General features: G+C 37.0%; 1 protein-coding gene across 2 annotated transcripts in view; it reads right to left on the bottom strand.

Moving 5' to 3' along the window:
* Window positions 1-14,852: 14,852 nt before the first annotated feature.
* The window catches only part of efna5b (ephrin-A5b), a 71,334-nt gene continuing 61,996 nt past the window's right edge, over window positions 14,853-24,190 (bottom strand). The window contains exons 3-5 of one of the 2 annotated variants that reach the window (XM_056730031.1): window positions 19,103-19,168; window positions 18,842-18,922; window positions 14,853-17,532 (exon numbers count right to left, since the gene is read on the bottom strand). In XM_056730031.1, coding sequence (XP_056586009.1) covers window positions 17,408-17,532; window positions 18,842-18,922; window positions 19,103-19,168 — 272 coding nt within the window. In that variant the 3' untranslated portion in view covers window positions 14,853-17,407. The remainder of the gene's footprint in view (window positions 17,533-18,841; window positions 18,923-19,102; window positions 19,169-24,190) is intronic. The other variant, XM_056730032.1, reaches the window with a different exon arrangement.

The raw sequence follows: 24,190 nt of genomic DNA, 5'->3' as shown, positions 1-24,190 counted from the left end.
AAGTATGCCAAACTTCATAAATTACTGTACATTAACATAACAAGTTTAGTCTTATTTACATAAAGAAAATATAAGAACCAGGTAAGTTTATGTTTTAAACCAAATTGTAAATGAAATCTACAGTAAGTTACTGGGAAACCTGCTGCAAAGATACAGCAAAGTTTTCAGGGTGTGATTTTTTTTTACTACGTTTTTAAGAGTCTTTCCTTAATTAATCATTTTTCAAACAACTATTTTATGCCTACTGAACACAATAGAGGCCATTATTCACTTCCAAAGCCTCATTTAATACCTGCGGTGCTATAAAAACTGTTTACAGGTAAACACGTGAGATCATTTAACGTTGGCAAAATGTTATAAACTGCTTTGGATTGAAGCGTCTGCTAAATGAATAAAAGTGCATGTAAGCGACAATACTGTAAATCTTAATCTGTTTATCAGCTCTCTAAAATTCTGCAGAATGCTCTTTTAACATGTCAGTAAATATATAAGATCTCCAAAAGATCTTTCAAGCAAGCTTTTAAACAAAAGGAACAAACTGTTCTTGTGTTGTAAGATTTTCACTATCGCTGAGCGCATTTCCATTCCAAATCATAAAAATGTGGAGGATGTGGAGAGCGGCTGCTGTTTCTCATCAGCTCGTGCTACACAGCAGATTTCATTCTGGTTTTTTTTTTTCAAAGAGCTGCACCTTCCACTTGCTTGTTATTTGCGCTTGAGGTTTTGGCCGTCCTCCATCAGACTCTACTGTAGATCACTCCAGCTGCGCTCCAAATAATCATTCCTAAGGGAAACCATACAGTCCACATTACGGGCCAAAAGATCATTAAGGAAAGAATTAAGATTTTCCAAATGCTTCTAATCTTCTCTTCTGTCATTACAGCATGGGTGAACGTCGCAGCATCAAAGCACGCGATTCTCCTGTGACTTTAGGTCAGAAGATCAACGGAGACGCAGAACCGCGTTCCTCTGCGGGTGTTTGTCAGGTAAACACACGGACAAAGAACCATCTCTTTCTGACTTTTTTACAATCTAAAGAAACTTTTTTTTACCACAAAGAACCGTTTGTGAAACAGAAAGGTTCTTTAGATGTTGAAGGTTCTTTATGGCATCGAAGAACCTTTTGAAGCACTTTTTTATGAGTATATTTAGTTTGAAAATATTCTGTGCTGCAAATACAATTTACACTTTTCAAATTTACAGCGGGCATTTTTGTCTCCTACATATCAGTTAAAGAGTTGTAAAATCCCAGCATGCATTGCAGCAAAAAAATGAAGTGGTCACTCTGACTCTGAATTGTCACGTGTTGCCTATAGTCGACTGATAGTTGAATCGGACGTGTGTGTGTGTGGACGACACCAGGTGGTTAAGGGTGCAGCGTGAAGTGCAGCACAACATTAATGAATCACACATCAATTTACAGAATTTATTTAGAACAGAATATACCTTTATAATAAATAAAAATAAACAACGAATTAAGCCAGAATCAAGTCACAATGTGCAAAATAAATGTTTTTTGGCAGAATGTCTGAAACACAAGCCACATATAGTGAAATTAACAGACATTTTCTTTAAACATCAAGTAACAATGCTGTGCCATACAATACTAGACCAGATCTCGCCTCAAAACTATTTTTAAAACTACTCGATAACAACAATTTTTTTTTACGTACGGGAATAAAAAATGTAATGTTCATTACATTTACATTTACGCATTTGGCAGACGCTTTTATCCAAAGCGACTTTCATTGAAGTGTCCTATACATTTTGTTTCTAAGTATGTGCAACCCCTTTGGATCGAATCCACAATTTTGCATTGTCAACGCAATGCTCTTACGATTGAGCTACAAGAAAGTGTTACCAATCATTATAAATGAACTACCAAATAAAGTGACTTTATATACCGCATGTGAAGGAGGCATGCAATAAATCATCTCATCATTTAAACAATCAGAAAGTCCCTTTCACCTATTTTTCCTGTGCACTCTTTCTCCATCCTACTGACCTGCACACTTGCTTTCAGTGCAGAGAATGACCAGCTCCGAAAGTCTGTGCCGTGCTTGCTATAGGCTCTTTTCACAATGACGTCACTTAACTTCCGCCTTTTGCAGTGTCTCATAACATCCGTCTTGCAACAAACAACAACAAGAAGAACTTCCATTTTGCGTCGCGCTGGAATTTAACAACAGTGAAAATACTGACCGAACACTTATTCAAGGACTTATCCTAGCACCTTCACTAAAACAAAAAGAAAACAAAACACTCACCTTCATAATCAAACCGGTACTGTTCAACAAAGAATCTGTATCCTTTATCCAGCTTTGATCTTATCGTAAGTGAAAATTTGTCTGAAAGATGTTGTACATCATCTAACCATACTTATGGCAGCTGTGAAAGGGACTTGGTAAACTTCTTTCTGAAGCGCTAGCAGATGTAATGCTACACTGCTTTGCGGCAGAACGGGAGATGTCATGATTCTGCCGCATGATGTCATGTTTCTCTTTGTCTAGTGGCAGGATCATGACAGAACCCCCTGTTTTGTGTGGAGAGAGACTATTTTGGCCCTTACGGCTCGCCATACTCTCTTACCGGTCTCGTCTTTGTTCCTGCCCTCTCGTTTTTCCTCCTTAGCGCTCGTTATGATTTCATGCCCCACAGCTGTTCCCACTCGATTTGTCCCATTACTTAATGCCCCTGTGTCTTCTGTCTTGTGCTGGATCATTTTGGAGGAAATGATGTGTCTTTGTCACCCGCCTTGTCCTGAAGTGTATGTAAGTCTAGTTTAGTTATTTGTATTCATGTCTTATGTTGTATGTAGTCTAGTCCAGTTTAGTAGTGAGTCTATGTTCCTGTTTATGTTCCTGTTCCTACCCTAGCTGTTATGTTTTTTTACCCCCTCGTGGGTTTTTGTTTCTCGTTTATTTTGTTATTAAAGTCCTTGTTACCCCTTACCAACTGTCTGCAATTGGGTTCCTTCTATCCAAGCATCCAATCTTCTACAATTTTCTCAATATTTATATTTTTTGCACTCTCAGATTCCAGAGATATAAACTCATTCATCAATAGAAATCTTATTTATTCCACTTTCAGATGATGTAAAAATCACAATTTTGAAAGATTGACCCATAAGACACAATTGTCATCGTTTTTGGAGTGTGTATGTACAGTATGTTTACTTAGTGCTTCATTCTTTCCACGAGACGCAAAAATTCATATAAAACTAAACTATCTTTAGTTGCCCTGATAAGAAATTGTGAAACAAGTTAATAAAACTGTTTGTATTTCTGTGAGTAAATACACATTCAGTGCACTCATGTGTACTTTTCAGAAAAATGTTAATACGCAAAATTTGAATTGTCTGGAAGCTTCAAATTCTAAACAAACTGTGAATACATAGAATATGATCAAATATAACAGATTTCATTTATTTTATGTTTTTCAATAGTTACAGTTGTGTTATTTCATAAATCAAGTAAGGGCTCATTCACAAATGTTCTGTTCATGAGCAGAATCATGAATTTAAATAGAGGAAACCGTCGTCTGGTTCAAACTCTTGACAATATCTGCAGTCTTTCTCATCCGAGCTTTAGTTTGAGATTGACTTCACATCCGACCTCTCTGAGTTTCCTCTCGATTCACCAGCTGGAGGTTTTGGCGCGAGCCAGCGGCCCAAAGTTCCTTTTAGGTCGGTTCGAGAGATGCTGTAGCGAGCGAGCGAGCCAGGTCTGGGCTATGAGACCGACCGACTGTCTGTCTTGGCTGGGATGCGGTCCATAATATTCAGCACATTTTATTCACGGCTAATTTCCGCTGGACAACTTTGGTGCCAGTGCAAATACAGTGAATCCTGGAAGGATCCGGCTCTCCTTCTCGATTCATGGAAAAGAGCACAGGAAGAGAAGAAGAGAGAGAGAGATTTAATTGTGGAGTGTGCCGTTCGTTTCACAACTGTGGAAAGAACCTTTCAATGACTGAACCCAGACGCCTGGTATTTGATGACTCAATCCAGAGGAGGAATAATTCAACCGAAGAATCATTAATGAGAAAACAACCGCTCGGATAAAACATTCAGCTTTTATTTGAATACCATTAGATCCTTTCTTTCTTGGACTAAATCATTCGTTTCCTCAAGGTAATGTGTTCATGAATGTCTTTGGAAACCACAAAATTGTCTTTTTTATGCACACAAAGTCTTCACTACTTTAGACGACTTACAGTAATGAAGCAAACGTTATCTTGTGATCTAAAAGCATACATTAGCTTGTCATTCATTTGCTCTTCATTCTGTTAACAAGAATCAAAATCAACATAAACAATGGACAATAGACCAACGTTTTTCATGAGATTGAATAGAAGGAAAATGAACAAAATGAATGTAGATTGTGGATGTGGATTTGAGTAGATCTGATGAGAAATGTTTGAGTTGATATTGAGATCTTCAATCATATTGACTCTTGAATGCAGACGAGACAAATCTGTGCTCAGCTTGACACCAGGTGAGATAACTTACATTTATTTTTAAGTTATGTGTCTTTGGAGCCCGTTTGAGTCTCAGTTTGAGAGCCAGTCCTCATGTCGATGAAAGAAATCTTTCATTGTAGATCAACGACACTTTTGAAATCTTGTGTTTCGCCGGAGGATTGAAAGCAGTGGAGGTTTTAATGTTTCATTCGTTCTTAATGACGACTGACATATTCTGGGAAAGCAAAATGGCTGAAGTGGAAAAGGTTTGTGCAGAAACTCTGGTGATGTCCAGGGATTAGGGACCTCCTTTTCCTCGATCCGGTTTCCATGAGTTCATGTTGTGTTCTGCCCACAGTTTACCGCGGTACTGTCACTTTACATACATTCACCATCAGGACCATCGTCCTCATCTCAAATCCAGCTGGAAGTTTGATTCGACAACAAGAGAGAATTTGTGACACAGAAACATTGTAATAGAAAACAGACTTTAAGTTGGAAGCCACAACATGTGTTTTGTTTTACATTTAGTAATGTGCTTGAATATGGCGTATCTGAGAAAAAAGATGAAAGTCTGATTAGATTCATATGATTTACAGCCGCTTGTTATGACGTTCATAGGCCAGGTTCCTTTTCTGTGTTGATGCGTTTGATGTTGAAACAGGACGTTTGGATGGAACTATTAAAACTTTTGTTCATTTAAAAGAGAAAGCCAATAGCCTTCAGTTACTTTAGACACAGTCCAGCAGAAACATCAGAAACAAACAAAGACAATTATGAGTTTGATTTATTTAGGTCTTTGCACATACAATCACAAATTTTCATATGCGTTTTTTTTATATTTTGCTCTTGTTTGATCTGTGTCTTTTAAATTACCTGCTATACAGAAGCAAAAAATGCAGAACATCAAACCTAGTCTTTTTTTATGACGGATGAAAATATAAGATGAGTGTGTAAATGTGATTGACACAACGTGAGATCGTTTAAAAAAAATTTACGTGCGAGACTTTCGGACGAAAATTTCAGACTCTATGTGCAATTGGTTTTAGTCAACTACTATTTAGTAGTTTTGTCAACTTTTAAAAGTACCATTACAAACAAGTGTGCTATTCTTTTAAACTAAAAATAAATAAGTATACTTTGGTCTTTCATGTGTAGTTTTTAGAAATATACTTTAAACTGCACTCAAGAGCTTGTTTTATACTGTCAAAAATGCTTTATTTATAATAAAAAATATTATATATATATATTATATTTATATTTAATCTTGATGGACACTTAAAAGTGCAATAATCTAAGTATACTGTACTTAACCTGCAGTTGTGTTTAGCTGTGCAGTTTACTACTGTTACACCTGATGTTAAAATGCCAATTTTGTCCATAGTTAAAATAGTACACTTTACGGTATACTGCAAGTGCATTGATAGTATACCTACTAAAACCCTAATAACCCTAAAAATACACCTCAGAATATACTCTTATGTTGTGTAAGGGCTCACTTTGATGTCGATGAGCTCGTGAACTAACAACCTGTTGACTGAATGAATGTTTTATGCGTTTCCAGGACTGGTCACGTTTGGTGTCTTTAATGTTCAAAAGTGTTGGTCTTTGTCTTTCAGATGTGTGTTTTTGTGATGGATGTGAGCGTGTCTGGTTGTGGAGGGGACGAGGGATCGTATAACATTGCTGCGGGTTGTCAGACATACGGTGCATGGAGAAACTGTGAAATGCAATTTTTCTATTTCCTCCCGAGACATGAGTGAAAATGATCCATAATACAATCCACACAATATGAAAGACAGAATTCTTCCCCTAAACTAGTGATCTTCACAGTTTAAAGTGAAAACACAAAGATGTTTAATGTTTAATTCATATAAGTTAGGACTAGATACATGTTTTTTGTGTTAAAGCAGAATTGTTGAAAATTTGATTTTTGGATATAGAGAAAATTAAGTTTTTTTTTTCTTTTCGTTTTTTAGGGAGATGAGAAAAGGAAGAGGTTTAATATTCTCTTGTGTTGATATGTAAAAGGTTCTGTTGTGTAGTTGGATTTGTGCTGACATGTGGATGAATGAAAATGATACTGTAGTATAACAAATTATACAAAAATATATTTCAGTATATGTTAATATTTGGTCAACCACGAGACATTGGATTTCTGGCTCTTTTTCTCAAAAGGAATATTTGAGACTTAACAGTGGATAAGACTCGAGGAAAAGTTTCTATATGCTCTGTTGAATCTCACTGATGCTTAGAAGAAATACATTTGAGATATTAATAAGATCTCATGTGTGATTTTTCTTTCTGGATGTTGTTGTGGATTATACGATCTTTCTGAAAGCCAGAGGGCGCTCTTGTGCAGAAACTAAGAATATGGGAAACAGAAGAAGAACGATTAGTTCCAGGAAATGCCTTTGGTCATATTCCATCGCTGTTCTTCAAACCTTTTCAGGTATTTTCAAGGTAATAAAGTTGATTTATAGTGATGATGTTTGACGAGTGTTGCTTTAACAAATGTAAGACATGTATAATAAGCTTGAATCGCAATATGTATCACCCAGCCCTATTGAAAGAATGTCAAATCCATTTGAAGGAAGCTTTATCTTTAAAGAGTAACTATAACAGTAAAGTCAATAATAACTCTTATTATTAGAAAAAGAAAGTTTTTTACACATTTTATATACCTTAATGTTGTTGGACATTACCAAACTAGGACCTTAAAAATCGAAAGTAAAAAAATATATATTGACTCTTTAACATACATCCAAACGCAAAACATCTTCCGGTCTCTTTATTTCCAGTTGATGCCAAATAAGGTTTCACGCAATATATTCACGTCAAACCATAAAAGAACGTCGAAACTGACTGGCTGAAATAATGTGATTGACATGTTTCTCAGCGTTTAAAGGTTATCCATCACAGATAATAAACCGCTTTACTAACCACAACAGCCACTGGCAGAAGTGAGAAGGCAGTTGTTATTTGGCAAACGCCTGAGGTTTAGACTCCTTGTGAGGTTTGTAACCTCTGAAAGGCGATATAGCAGATGTGCTCGACCAAACATCCCTTCAGAGGAACTGGATCTGTTCTCCTGCTAAAAAATAAAGTCGTTCCCCTCCAGCATCATGACATTTTCATAATTTGATTATAGGAGGAGAAGTGACAAACACACGTCACAGGTGTTCACTCCAAACACCTGATCAAACTCATTACAGCATCTGTCTGCCTCCAGACATCCATCCATCCAGACCTCATGAGACCAGAGCTTCATCGGAGAACATCTCTTTTTATTATTTATTTAGATTAACTTCACTCAGATCTGATCAACGTCTCTCCAGTGAGAAAAGGAGGTTGTGTTTTCTCAGCTCTGGTTCTGATCTCCAGCGCTCTTGAGGAGGTGTGTTGGCCCTGGCAGTTATTTGTATTCTGTCCGTCTGTCCTTTAGGTTTGTTGGTCTCCTCTGACCCCTGTATGATGTTTTCACCTTGATCTCCTTCTTCTTGTTTCTTCTGCCTCCAGCATCTTTCTCCTCGCAGCATCAGCTGTCTTTTGAAGTTGACCCATGTTGTGCCGGAGGCGAGTTAAGTGTGAAGAATGATTGGTTGAAGCCAACAGAACACTAAAGAATTCAAACACAAGCACACAACCCCCACGATGACTGTTTAGTGAAGCGAAACCTCACATTTCGTCTCATCACCATCTCACGGTGGTTCATTTTCTAATCATCTTGTATTATATTAGAAGGTGCCTGAGAAGTTATTAGTCCATTGTAATGTGTTTGATTAAGATCATCTTTTGCTCTTCCAAGCCGTTGGATCCATCAGGTTAGATGTGCAGATGTTGTGCGTGGTTACCAGAGCATTGTTATGTGGTTGCTAAGGTGTTGGACAGACACACGTGCTGAAAGGTTTTGAGGTTTGTGTGAACGACAGCAGTAATGATGCTTTACCTGCAAATGTTTCCAATTAAACATCCAGCTCTGTGAATTTAGCCTTTTAGGATTTGAGAAAAGAACGATTATTACTTGAGGTTTTCATTAGCTCTGATTGTACAGACAGTCCCCTGAAAGGTTTTCTCTGGCCTCATACGCAGACATGAAACTCTTTAAGAACACTTCAGAATTCATTAGTGAGCACTCAGAGAGCTGGACAGAGAAAACCTGGAGTGCTTCACCTGCTTCTGGAATAATAACCCCTGATAGACTGAAAGGTGCAGGAGAGAGATTCTGTGATTCAACACACGCCACTGTCATGACAACCGTCTCTGAATTCAGCGCCGTTCATGTGAGCCGAAGGGTCGGAGAGCTCATGGAAGACAAATGTTCTTCATTTCTTTGGTTTTCTTCTCTTTGGTATCAGATGAAGCAGGTCGGGTTTTAAGCGTGCAGGGTCTTGATCTTGTGTCGTTCTGTTTCTGTGTCATGGCGACTGCATAAACAATATTATTTGATTTGACCCGCATTGCTGTAAAAGGCACGACACAGAATTACACAGATGATGTTACAATCAAAAAGTTCATCACACCCAGAATAAAAGGGTTCAATTTAAAAACACTGCTGATCAACAGAAAGAGAAGAAAAAAACTGCAACAATAGTACAATAAATATATCAATTTCAACATAAAATAATTCATAAAATATAATTAATAGAATGGATTGGAATAAAACAGAATTAATAGAATAGAATAGAATAGAATAATGTAATATAATATTATAAAATATAGCATACTATAACATAATCCATATCATTATTATATAATATAATATAAATAATTGAATAGAATTAATAGAATAGAATTACTTTAATATAATATAATAATTTAATATAATATAGCATAATTCGTATAATTATTATGTTTAAAATATAATTAATATAATATAATATACTATTATATATTATATCATAATATAATTATTATAGTACAATACAATATAATATAATGCAATATAATTTAATAATGTAATATCATATTATATAATATAGCATAACATAATTAATATACTATCATATCATATAATGTAATTAATACACTATAATATAACATAATATAAATATTTGCCTTCTTAAAATGACTTGTTGTATTCCAGTATTGATATAAATTAGTTTTGATGTGTCTGCTTATGTTCTTTTCATGGCAAGACTAACTCAAGCCAGGCTGTAGCTAAACTAATGCTTGTCTTTTTGTTTCTTCCGGTTGACCAGACTCAAGCCAAAAACGAGCCTAATGCTGTTTGAACCCAGAAGAGCCCAATTTAAGCCAGAATTTGTTGCTATCTGGGAAATGTTGTGTAAGAACTGCGTGTTTCCATGACCTTTACTGTTGTGATGTTGGGATTTCACAGGATTTTGATTCTGCTTTACTATTAGAATTGTTCTGTACGTAAAGACCGATGAAGATGTTTCCATCATTTCAATGATTAAATGTGACAGACATACAGTAATTACTGAAGCTCACAGTGTGATTCAAATCTTAAAGACAATAATTCAGGCACGTAGTATTAGTACTGTACATCTTGAAGAAGAAGATTTGCAATAATACATGTATTGTATAACACAAGGGATCTCATACTTTTCCTGTTTTCTTTAGACTTTATTTCTCTTTATTTCAACATTTTTTCCCTCGTGTCTTCTGTTTGTTTTACAACATCTGTTTTGCAACAATACAAAACGGTTTAAAGTGCTACAGTAGAAATAAACTTGAATTGAACTTGAACTTAAAATCATTCTTGAAAAGACTTATGTTAACTGTCGGAGCACTTTTTGAGCCTACACATGAAAACACATGTTGGAACTAAAATGGCGGTAACACGCAAATTCTTTGGAATACAGACTCACGGTTGGTCTCGTTTGAAAAAAGATAAAGTAGATGATTATTGCAACAAAAAAAATCACACAAACACACACAAAAAATTAAAGGTATGTTGTTAGGTTTATTGTAAAAAATAACTTAAAAAAAGTTTGTTTTACTTTGATTAAAAAAGACAAAAAAAATAATTTGGGTCGCAAAAGGATAACAAAAATCTGAGCACACTCTTTACAAAAAAGAATCAATTACTCTCCCTACAAAAATTATTTTAAAACACACCAAAGAAATCTGTATTCTAGAGTCTTAGACCTTTCCAATGATATATAGTTTGTCATGATTCGATTAGAAGTGACATGCACAATATTGACGCAAACATAGGTGTCCCGTAGGTGAAACACGTACAGAATTTTTGAGTCAGAGTCTTCTTACAGTTTTCTTCAAAGTCTTGAGATGTTTAGATCTCCTGGTTGAAGCAGCCCCGCCATTCCTGATAAGTCTGGGACGGAGAGCTTCGAGGAAAATTTGGTTCGATGCCACGATGCGATTATATGGATGATAAAAGTCTTTGAGGTTCAGTTGTGCTTGGTGAAAGTAAAGCAAATAAATGTTGTGAGCGTTGTGTAATGTGCAGTAATCTTCTGAAGCATTCAGCATGCAGCTCACCGATTGCCAGGAGTTTACAGGGCTTAGTCACACATTATTCTGCTGTGTTCTTCTTTTATCTCAAATTAGTTTCTAAAGCCTGTGCCACAGAAAGCTCCACTGTATCCTGAATACTGAAACTCAAAACCTCATTCCATTACTGCCGGCTTACTTCATATTTACCATGTGAAAACTGTGTGTCTCCGTCTCACCGCTGCTCTCATCTACGGCCTTTTGAACCTTCTACACATCAATCTACATTTACACATATGCATTTGACTGATGCTTTTATCCAAATTGACTTGCATTGTGTTATACTACACATTTGTTTCTAAGTATGTGAATCCCTGAAATCGTACCCATGACCTTGACGTTACTAAGGCCATACTCTAATCACTGAGCTACGGAGGTCAAATAAACACAGTCATGTGACATCAGCACGCTTCACTTACAAAAAACAACTTCATTCAAGTGTGCTATACATCTCAAACATTAGTATACGTTCAGAATAATTTTTGATGTAAATCTCAAAAATATGCTTAAAATGAGACTCTTTGACATGCTTAACATGAAGTATACTTGACTTGTACACGATGCTATAGAAAAACTATTTTTAATCTTAATGGTTCCATAAAGAACCTGTTATATCTGAAGAAAGGGTTCTTTGTGGTGAATAAAGTTTTTTCTTATTAAAAAAACACGAGGAACGTTTCTTTGTGGAAGCCATAATGCTTCTTCTGAAGAACCTAAAACGCACCTTTATTTTTAAGAGTCAAAGGGCCCAACAGTATTTTAACGATCTAAACACATTTACTAAAATGCACAGCTACGGTCGTCGCGCTCGGGTGCGTGGTCTAAACGGGCTGTCCCGATTCTCTTAAAGAGTATATTAAACAAAATAACAAAAAAATACTGAAAGACTTTAGATCAGGCATATTCAGTTCTTCAAAATACCAACACGCCAACAATACGCCTGAACCCCTCTTTTTAAGACCAGCACACCCATGGGCGCACAAATGCATTTGCTTTGTAAACACGGGACAATGAGAACTGCGTCGGGCTGAAACAAGCAGAAACACTTGTGCCGCATTGCTACAGGTGTACGATAGGGCCCAAAGTGTATTTGGCCCCTATTTGTACTGAATCAAAAGTGTAAACAGAACATCAGGTTAAATAAACGTATTATCTCCATCAAAAGACTGAGTACAGTTTTTTTAATACGTTTTTTGCGTGGTTTAAAGTGTTTACCTAAATATAGAGTAATTATACTGTAGACAAGGTAAAGTGCAAAAGTAATATATACATTGTTTACAAATGATTAAATTGGAAATCAATCTAGATATATAAAATGCTGTAGAAGTGTTGTTCTAATGTTAATGCTGCAAGTATTTACAAGAGTAACATGAGATAAAAAAAAGATTCAAATGATGATATAAAATAACCTGCTTGCTTGTCTTTATGCTTAAAGGAGGATTCTGTTTAAATGGTCTTTTTCTTTCCATCCGATGTGAATTTGTTTTCTGTAAGATGTGATGGGACACAAAATAAACTTTAATAATAAAGAAATAACAGAGAAGTTTGAGATGATTTGCTTTCGACAGGACAAACTACAATAGAATCATTTACACAATCAACTAATGTTTATAAACGTGTGATTTAAAGACACGGGTTGGGTACGATGAGAGAGGAGCTGTCCTGAATAACTGAATAAAAAACCTCAAGTTTTAAAAGGATCATGAATAATTCAAGGAACATTTATTTCTCAAGTCAACTGTACAACACATTGCACTCAGTGAGTTCTCTCAGCGAGCACTTTTAATCTACACAACGCTGATGGATCGCCTTATAAAATAATCTAATTAAATCTGAAAAAGGAAAATGAATTGTGCCAATATTTCATTGGCTGAATCATTACAGAGCGGAGTTAAACTATTTTTGCCATCAAAGTATTAAAGGCATAAATCAAGCGTCAAATAAAAGCGTGTGCTGGAGAGTTATTGTCTGAATGAAACGACAAAATCATTACAGACGAATTTATGACCCGCGGTCACAGGGTCTCGCAGGGCCTAATGATGTCATCCGTCCACACAAACCACTTTAACCTTGTTCATCTTCACAAACGGACTGAAGATCAGAAACATTTATCTTCATATTCTCAGATATGCTGCGGAGAGTAAACGTGTTATTTACTTCAGAAAAACACATGGACACTATTATAATCCTGAAAACATCAACTAGAACAGCAGGATTGTCAAAAGCTGCTCTAGAACAGAATCATAACTATCATAACTTCTCACGTTTTTTACATAAAACAAGTCATTCAAAGAGGGAAAAACTATTAGAATGTACTGGGTTTCAGATAAAAAAAAATGGTCTTTTGATAGATGATTTTTACTTAAAACAGTATCATTTGTATTTTACTAATGCTTTAATGCCGTTTTCACATTTACACGTACAAACTGAACCAAAACACTTTGTTGAAGTGATTTCTAATATGAACCGCAATGTACTCAAATGATTTAAAACATTAAGCTTTATAATCTTGTGTTTTGAGAAAAGGGCAAAGAACACAAGAAAATAGCCAAGCAATGCGTTCTTTTATTTGTTGTTATTTATAGACGCTCAGACACGTGTTTATACAAATACAGACCTTAGATTTTATTTTCCATTTTATAATTTTTTCAAAAAGTTTGTTCCTTTTAGTACAGGTAGAAGACAAAGCAGAGAGAAAATCAAACCAAACCAGTGAAACCACTGTCATCAGAAGTAGAGCGGTGACTGGGATCTCACTCCCCCACTTGTAAGTCGCTTTGGATAAAAGCGTCTGCTAAATGACTAAATGTAAATGTAAATGCACACACACACGCTCACACACATACACACACACATACACACACTTTAATGGTTGAGTTTCATTTCTTCACACAACTGAACATGAGACACGGCAGCGAGGGTTTGACACACAGACTGAGACGTGAATAAACCAAATCATAAGATTTTCTGCAGCATCATTCAGAATCAACTCAAAAACCTCCATTTAGCTTCAGCAAACAGGATAAAGATGAAAAAAAGGATTTAATTGTAAAGTTTTAATTTCTGTTTTCATGAATTATCAATAAACATCATACACAGAATATACAGACTTATTGACTTTGTAGTACCAGTCTTGATATAAGTTAATGTAAAGAATATTTAAATCTAGATTTTTGTCAGTTTATTTTTAACAAACTAAAAATACTTAAAAACACAGAAATAATCGTATTATATTTTGAAGTGACTTTAATTTCTTTAAACTGCAATCTAGTATTTTATAACATTCCAATTTAACATCCTGTTAAAAAAAATCACATGGGATCTTGTTCATGTCTCATTTATGTCTCACAGATGAGATGACATCAAATGGAGACTTGCTTGAGTCTCATCTGTGTCTGGAATACTTCTAAAAAAAAAGTTTGAGAAGAGATGACAACAATGTGTCAAACTGAGCTCAGATTAGTCTCGTCTGCAATAAAAAGTCAAAAAATCAACTCAAACATTTCTCATCATTCCTCAAATCCAGATGATTTCACCTCTACAACCTACGATCATTTACACCTCCAGACACTTGATGTGTTTCAACTATTACACTCTGATTTGATTCTCTTTTTATTTCTATAATTTATTACTTAAATGGAAACACAAGTGAGAACTCAAATCAAATCTTGTGAGCTGCGATAGAGCAATAACAATGTAAACTCATGAAATGAAAAAGTTAATTTCATAATTTTGCTCGATCTGTTCACAGAGATAGACACGATGAAGTTGTTCTGTTTTAGGACTCTCGTGAGCATCAGATTTTAGATTTAATTCTAACGTGACTGAAATCAAAACGTCAGATGTTTCTGCACCGCAGTGAAATGTTACGACGAAGTGCTGTTAGTCTCTTTCAAAAAGTGCAAAACGACTCGTGAAGTTGGTTTTATTTCAGTGACATGATCAAACACACACACAGTTTCTAAACTTTCACAAACATGTCGAGAAAAGAAGGTGAAAACAGTCAAACGAAGGCTTTATTTAACATGTTATTCATAATCAAGTCCATGCACATGCCTCTTTATGAAACCAGCCGCTTCTCTCTGTTAAAAACCAAACATGTCAGTCGTGTTCTGATCCACACGATGATGAGAAACGATTGACGTGACATAACTACTGTATGTGAAATGGAGGCGTCCTATTGGCTCTAAACCACAGTTCAAAGGTGGCCTCTTATTGGCTGTAGAAAGTGTCAAAGTTTTCTCACTCTTTTAGAAAAGACATGAATCAAATGAATACCTTAATATCAAACATTATGTACAGCACATTTTCATCAGAACATTTAATGTGATATCCATAATAACAATGACAATAGTGTTGAATAATAATAATAATAATAATAATGATGAATAATGAAATGTCTAGATTTCCTCGTCCTTCAGAAAGTATTCTAACACTATCATGTTATGTTTTTGAGGTGCTAAGGATACACGGTATCCATTAAATCAGCTGATTCTTGTGTCTGGGTTCAGAGCGTGTCCAAAGCGTGGTTATCATGTCATAATCGGAGTACAAATCATACAAATGCCACTCAAGCTGATTCTCAAAAGTGTTCTGGTCATTTCGACAATAAACCATGAAAACGCAGCTCGTGTGGTTGAACTCCTTATGTTCTGTTGTTTCAAAGTCGAGCCGCTCGAACCAAAACAAACAGAACGCAGAACAGATCTACTGACGATTAAAGAAGGCAGAAACCATTATCCAATCTGACACCTACGCTGTTCTTTATTCTCTCTTTTATTTTTGGGGGGTGTAATCTCCTTCACCTGCTGTTTTGAAAGCACAAATGTCTGTTGTCTATAAGAGGATCGTGACAGAACAAGCACACAAGAGTTTCAATCTAGTCAACGTCTATTCTTCTAAGTCGGTACAAGAACTGTTACACCCCACAAATAGAAGACAAATATACCTTTTGCATTAAATAACGAAGCATACATTATCACGTTTTGCATTGTGACTCTGTAACACAAAGTACTCGACATTAAAGTCATAAGTTGCACTTTGTGTTTTCCTTCACAATGCAAAAAACCTGCATGATCCTAAAAAACAGCCACATGAAAAAATACTGTAGTATACTTCATTATTTACTATAGTTAATTGAAGCGAATAAGAGTATATTAATTCATCTTATAGTAATTATTACTTTTTGTTTAACTACACTACAGTATCATAGTGAATTAATAAACTGTAGTAAATACTGTAGTATACTTCAATATTTACTACAATAAGGTTAAAAAACACTAGTGTTTACGATTATACTTCAGTTTACTATCCTCAAGTATACTCCAGTATTTAGTCGTGTGGGCAGGCCTCATTATTTAAGCAAAACATATAGTTTGTGTGTTATTTGGAGGTGAGATGTTATTAAGAGGTCTGGTGAACTCTGTGTATTTGTAAGGCTGTTGACATGAGCGGGCGGCTCAGAGTCGAGTGTTAATGTTTTGCGTTCAGCATCTTCAACCGGTCAGAATTGCTCTGATAAACAACTCTTTAACAAACACGTGTAGTCATGATTTGAAGCACTTTTAGGGATATTGGTATAGTGTACAGAATAAGGCTTCTTCAGATGAACTTCTCTTCTCCACCCCTAGAAACGCGGAGCCCCTTTTGATATTTGGTTCCTGTCAGGTTTTGAAACAGCCATGAGAGGAATCCCCATGATCCCGTAAGGTTGATATCTCACATTGATTGATAAAAGGTCATAGGAAAAATATAGATATTTATGTCGCAGTAAGATTATTTTACAAAGTAGAAAATTGATGTTTTTAGTGGTGTGGTCTAAGACAAGTCAGTCGTGAACGAACATAACGTTCATCTGAATTCACAATTTAATGACAGATCAACTCGTACACCGTCGTCTGTCGTGAAGGACTGCAGATGTAGAACAGACGACACCTCCGGATGAATTCTGCAGTTTGTTAAGAGAAGGCAGACGACGTTTTTAAAGGCAAGAAGTCTTAGTATATTTACTTCTAACAGTGTAGATATGAGCCACAGTTACGCTTCTGTTCTATGTGACCCTCGCCTATAAACCATCACGAGAAAGCCTTCTCTTCGCACGTTCAACACTTGCGCTAATTACCAACAAAAGGAGCGACTCGCTCCCGACAGACCCAAAGAAAACACTCGCTAAGTCTAAGACTCCACCCACTCCTCCCAGCCGCCCAATCCCCTGTGACCGGCCGTCAAATCATGATTCACCGTCACAGTCGATGGGTTAAACGGGTGATCTGCATTTCTTCTCTTAATCAACATTTCTTAATCAAAGACAGCCAAAGACCTCTTAAATATTTGCAAATCAAAATAAAAGCGTAATTGAAGCGTTCCTGGGAATTCTCAAAGCCCGCACGGCTCTCCAGCGTCGGACCGCTCGTGTTCGGACCTGGACGTTCGGGGGGGAGGGTGTGTGGGGGGCTCAGGTGAGGGGCTATGAGGTGAGAAACACAGAGACGCAGAGCAGCAGGAGAGCCAGCAGAGGCAGTGCCGGTACAACCGGCTGTTGAGAACCAGACACGTCACTCCGAGAGGGTTCTGCTTCATGACTCGTGTCATCTAGAAATACAGAAAATTAACAATGAATAACTGCACATTCAATATTCATACTTTTGCGTTCCAAACAAAAAAATGTATTATTCTCGAGGGTAAATAATAATGACACGATTTGAACAATGCTTTTGGTTCTCTAGGACAAATATCTATTCTGAAGATTAAATCAACATACTAAATGATGAATATAGTAAGTTTTGTTTTCTGACAAAATAAGGCATTTATGTTAAAAGCAAGAAAAAATATCTCTATCAGTGCGCTTAATTTAAATCAACTTAATTAAATGGAAAAATAAGATTGTTTTTCTTAATCCACATTTTTAATTGCTTTAAGCAAAAATAGATTTTTTCAGACATAACATCTTAGGTCATTTGGCATTATAGGTTTATGTATCTTAACTTTCAAATGTTGATATATTTTAAAAAATATGTAGTTATCATCAGTGACGGCCTGTGAGGTGTCAGAGGACATCAGGTGTGAAGCTCCATGAGAAAGATAAACACGCTCAGGAGGACACAAGAGTTTACAGACAGAAACCTTCAGTCTCCCGTCGCCTATCTGCACTAATAAATCAATGACTGAGACAATGAGAGAGAGAGAGAGAGAGAGAGAGAGAGAGACATAAAGAGAGAGAGAGAGACATAAAGAGAGAGAGATAGAGAGACAGACAGACAGACAGAGAGAGAGAGAGAGAGAGAGAGAGCTGAATGCATGATATTAAATGAGAATATAAAAACATCAGAAGTCTAGGACGGGTCCCCATGAAGACTGCAAAACAACCGTGTGTGTGCTTGTGACGGGATGATTTCGTGTCATTCTGTCAACACAGGCAGTAAATCTACAGGCTGAGCGTTGGACATATGTTAAGTGTTTTTGAAGGGAACGGAATTCACAAAAGAAGAAGCCAAAACAAGCTTGGTGTTATTAAATGAGACACCTCGGAAAGCCAAATGCTCATTTGGCTCAGAAACATCACGTGTTTGTCGGAGCGGCGGAGCTTCATTCTATCTGCAGTCAGCACACATGCATTTAATCACAGCGTGTAAACTGAACACATGGCTTTCAGCTGGAAGACGCGAGAGAGGCCAAACTCAAAGGTCACGTGACCTGCTTCCGGTCACTTCATTGGTTGTGCTCGCGCAGAGGTGGTTCAGCCGTTTCAACATAATGCATTATTAATACTTCATGCAGAAATAAAGACAGTCTGAGTCTATGAGAGAAGCTACAGACGCTACACAAAACATGCTGACGTGACACACACAGAGAGAGAGAGAGAGAGAGAGAGAGAGAGAAAAGCACAGGTGATTTTACTGACCTCTTGGTTCTAATGCATTGTCTACTCTGTCATTATCGACAAAAACACGGTCATGAACGCCTATGGTTTTCTCACAGCCATCTACAAAAACAGGAGAAATGAAAAAGAGACTGTAAGCCAATCATGTTAGTGATAAACCAGCAGCCCAGCCCACCTGCCAATCAAAAGAAAGCTGTGACATCACACACGGAAGCATCACCTGCCATTACGGTCTACAGATGAATGAGAATCTCTTCAACAAAGTAAAGTAAGGACACTTACTTGGTGGTCTCACAAACACTTTCAGCTTGAGACACGATCTTCTGCCCGTATCTGTGATCATAGATGCTAAAAACACAAAGAAGAGAGACGAGTTCAGTCAAATCAAACTAAAAATGTTCATCTTGCTTATTGTTTTTCTGTAAAAAAATGATTTAAATGATCAAAAACATCAACATATTAAAAGTCATTGATGAATGTTAACGGAGCATTCTGTTTAAAAGATGGGGTCAAAATGACAATTTTCATCAAAGATTCAGAGCTAAATTACAGGAGGTGAACATGACGTTATAAAGATGTCGCATCTTCATTTAGTTTTTACACAGAGATTAGTAGATGTATTAGTGAAATCCGCTGACTTTAGCAATATTTGTTGTATTACATGACAACAGTGACAGCTCAAAAATGAGAACAAAGCACTTTTTGTCTTTTTTTTTAAAGTTTGCATGTCTGTAAGTTAATTTGACTTTCTTTCATTACAAAAGACACATTTTGGCACAGAAGGGCTTATCATGACACTACATGTACACATTGATGTACTATGTTGTCAGGGATTTAAAGATGTACAGTAGTAACACCAAAGTCGTGTCCCATAATAGTTTCATGGCAACACAAGCTGCATTACCAAGAAGTCACAGGCGGTTTAATAACAATCAGACTCATTTGTGATGTGATATCTGGCATCCAGAACCACGGCTGGAGTGAAAACACTGATCAGCATTAATGTCATGTGTCAAAGACAGCGGCAGAACAAATGCAGCGCTGCTAAATATACAACTCGCATTTAATGAGTGACTCAGAGTTCCTCCATCTGTCCTGATGTATAGAGAGCCTCCACTAACAGCATCTGCAGAGATGTGTGTGTATGAGAGTGTGTGCATGCGTGCGTGTGTGAATGAGAGGCGAGTTCGGTGTGAGAGTGCGTGCATGAGTGTGTGTGTGTGTGTGTGTGTGTCCGTGCATGAGTGTGTGTGTGTGTGTGTGTGTGTGTGTGTCCATGCATGAATGTGGGTGTCCGTGCATGAGTGTGTGTGTGTGTGTGTCCATGCATGAATGTGTGTGTCCATGCATGAATGTGGGTGTCCGTGCATGAGTGTGTGTGTGTGTGTCCATGCATGAATGTGGGTGTCCGTGCATGAGTGTGTGTGTGTGTGTGTGTGTGTGTGTCCATGCATGAATGTGGGTGTCCGTGCATGAGTGTGTGTGTGTGTGTGTCCATGCATGAATGTGGGTGTCCGTGCATGAGTGTGTGTGTGTGTGTGTGTGTGTGTCCATGCATGAATGTGGGTGTCCGTGCATGAGTGTGTGTGTGTGTGTGTGTGTGTGTCCATGCATGAATGTGGGTGTCCGTGCATGAGTGTGTGTGTGTGTGTGTCCATGCATGAATGTGTGTGTCCATGCATGAATGTGGGTGTCCGTGCATGAGTGTGTGTGTGTGTGTGTCCATGCATGAATGTGGGTGTCCGTGCATGAGTGTGTGTGTGTGTGTCCATGCATGAATGTGGGTGTCCGTGCATGAGTGTGTGTGATCACAGTGGATATATTGATGTGAATTAAAAAACACACAACAACCCCCTGACAACCACACACAACCCTCACTCACTGACATCACCACAGACTACAGCAGAAAACATCAGTCAAAACAACTTCTGAAATAGATATTTTGTAAGTATTCTACTGTAAATACAAGCTGACGATTTTCTCAAATATTTAGATTTTTTTGCACCCTTAGAGTTTTTAATTCTCTTTCTTTTTTCCATGAAAATCTAAGAGTACAGTGGCAAAAACAGCCTGAAATATTGAATTTAATGAAATATTACATGACAACTGCTGTTGATGACTAACGCAAGTGGATCTCAGAGAACAGAATAAAAATGATGATTTTATTTATTTAAAGTATTTCATGAGTGCTGTCTGTATATTTGCAGTCTGTTCTGTGGTTAAACTCTGGAAAACAGATGTAAACATTATTAAACATTATGTAAATGTTATTTCACATGAGTTAAGTGTGACGTAGTCAAAGTGATGATGACAATTCTCACGGACAGTAACATCATCTCCAGACGTTCAGTTTTTTGTCTCTCTCTCTATGTCTCTCTCTCTATGTCTCTCTCACTCTCTCTCTCTCACTCTCTCTCTGGCAGCGTCTGTCAGGCGGGCGGTCAGGCGTGCGTTCAGGTCCGGGCCGTGTGCCATTGAACGTTACAGTCACACGCACAGGAAAAGAGAAACAGCAGGCAGTCGGGAAGTGTCGAAGCCCAGAGGACAGAGAGGAGGACCCGACAAAACCAAACAAAGCCAAGAACACGGTTTCATTTATCAAAGGTCTGATCATGTGTCTCACGCTGCCTGATGAAAGATGAAAGTGTGTTTTGTGAATCATACACAGAAACATAATAACTGAAGTCTTCTGTCATTCAACTCATCTGCATCTCTGTGTGAATGCAAGAGGGTGCTCGCCGTTACCGTGCCAACCACATCGCAGCCAAAGCATCATCTATCGCGACTGGAGCAGTGGCTGGTCTACAGAAGATAAACTGTGATTTATTAAGAAGACATGAGGTGCTAAAACTCCCAACATCATCCTAAAACTACAGACGTAAATGATGTCCTGTAACTTTCACATGCTTGTCACACTGTATTATAATGAATCACTTTAATGATAATTAATAATTTTACTGTGTTTGAGTACTGGACTATAAAGCGACATCTAGATATTCACACACACACACACAAAGTGATTTACACTCTCATCTTCTTCCCTCGGTTCTCTGACTCTCTGCTGCGATATTAGATTTGGAGACCTTGAGAGATTAAAATCCATCTTTAAATTCACAATATTGGAAAAAGATGCTGTCTCATGCATTTTGTGCTGGTGGGGGCTGAGCTGCGTGTCCTGACCTTTGACCCGTCAGACAGACGTGCCCACTGTTAATACTGTATATTCAGCTGAATGGATAGCAGATGTGAACGGCTCTAAACAGATTCCTGTGTTTTCTCGAGGACGCTCAATTCAGCACTGAATTCTTAAGAGCCAAACAGAAAGAAAACGGAATTACAGAATAAAAAACCCTGGAAAACACAGATAAGAGACTCCTCCTGTACGCTCTCTGCTTTAGTTTCTCGTGTCTAAATAATTCAAAAATGCAATAAATGAAACGTCTTCATTAACCTCACAAATCTCTTACAAGTTACACTAAACTCCAGCAAACCCACAACACAAAGTGTTTTTGTCTTTTTTGTAGAAACAATTATCTAAACAATCTTTAATCAAGATGCACTTTCTTGACAAGAAAAGATATTAAGTATCTTTTTAAGGAGAAAAACATAAGAACGAAGTAATTTTAGGGTAAAAACAAGCAAAAAAATGTGATAGTTGAGAAAAAGATCAAACTAAATTCAAGTTAATCTTTTAAAACCCATTGGCAGATTTTTCTGCTTGTTTTTACTATACATTTACGTAATTCTTATATTATTTTACACAAAAGGAGATTAAATATCTCAGGTTTCTTTTCCTGTTAAGTAATTGTATATTAATTCAAGAAGTGTGAGATATTTTGACTGAAACAAGACAAAAACTTAGCTTAAGAATGTCATTTTTTTAAGTGCTCCAATCCATGATAATGAAAAATCACTGATGAATCCGTTTAATATCTCAAATATTCTCAATAAACTCAATAAAATCTCCTGAGCTATGAACGAGAAACATCTGAGAAAGAACACATTCCTCTGGGAATACAGTCATACATGTGTCATGTTCTTCTGCTTCAAATCCAGGAGTAAAATCACAGACACACATCATGTCATGTCTTCTTAACATTCTGATCTGGTTGTTGGCCGGAATAATCTGTAACGTCCACCAGACTTTATGTCCACGATTAAACGTCCGGCTCCCAAAACTATTCATCCGAGAAAGTGACTTTCTAAAAGCATGTGAACTGAGGTTTGTGACGGCCGGTCTGATAACGTCTGTGAGAGTTTTTCAGAGAAATGACTGTAATCAGACAGATGAGATCAAACTCCTGCAGATCAGTTCTCAGTCGGACCGCTTCAGACGAGCTGTCAGTCTTCAGACATGATTCAGAGAAATGTCACGGTCTCAAGAGACGGATAAAAGCCTCTTCAAAGATCAAAACATGACCAGCGGATGATAACAATATCTAGATTATACATGAACTCTTTACATTTCAATAGATTTAGGTTTTTAGCTCTCAATGTTATGAAGTGATCCTCTGTATGAGATCTGTTATCATTGTGGTGTGGACGTTGCTATGCTCTTATATCAAGAATGACTTTTTTTACTTTATATTTACAGTTATGTTTATTGTTATATGAACAGTTTTTATTCTCACTTTGCAGCTCGTGGCGTTCTAAGAGCTTTAGATCTCGAGTGAAGACACTCAGATGACTAATTCAACTTTCTACGACCGCAAGCAAATTCAGTCTGTTCAACAATGTCATTACGAGTCGAGTTAAACTGTGCATATAAAAATCTTCTCAAATGAAATCATATTTAATCTGGAGGCTTGACAGATGAACTGAGGTTACTTTAATGTTCCTGCTAGCGCTGGGACGATATATTGTGCAATTCTCATGCTCTGTTTCCTCAATAAATAGGGAGGCTCAGAGATGACATCATTTTTATGCAAAACCCCGGAAGCAAATTAGCATTTTAAGACTTCCGGTTCTATCGCACCAAAGTCTTTAGGTTTTTGGGAAATCGCCTGAAATAAGATCTGTGTTAAAGAAAACCTTGAAATATTTTCACGAACAAATGAATAGGCTTCAGATCGAGGGAACCTGTGCACTGCTAACTGTCTTCCTAAATGTCATGAGGTATCGAGTCAACCCCTGGAATTTGGTACCCTTTAGGACCCCGTCTGGTACAAAAATTCACATTTTCCTTTTAGCTTTTTTTCGCAAGCGCTAGCTAACCACGTAGTTCTATGCTATGCTAGTTGATACTTGAGCTCACTAAAACAGTGAGAACGAGATTTGTTTGATTTCACTACCTATAGCCTCATATACATACTAGCATAGGAAGCACTTAATGTAAAAGACATTAATGGTAATTTTAGCAAAGTTCTAGTG

The sequence above is a fragment of the Triplophysa dalaica genome, chromosome 18, assembly GCF_015846415.1.
Source record: "Triplophysa dalaica isolate WHDGS20190420 chromosome 18, ASM1584641v1, whole genome shotgun sequence".
Classification (NCBI taxonomy): Eukaryota; Metazoa; Chordata; class Actinopteri; order Cypriniformes; family Nemacheilidae; genus Triplophysa; species Triplophysa dalaica.
This window is presented reverse-complemented; position numbering and strand designations above follow the sequence as displayed.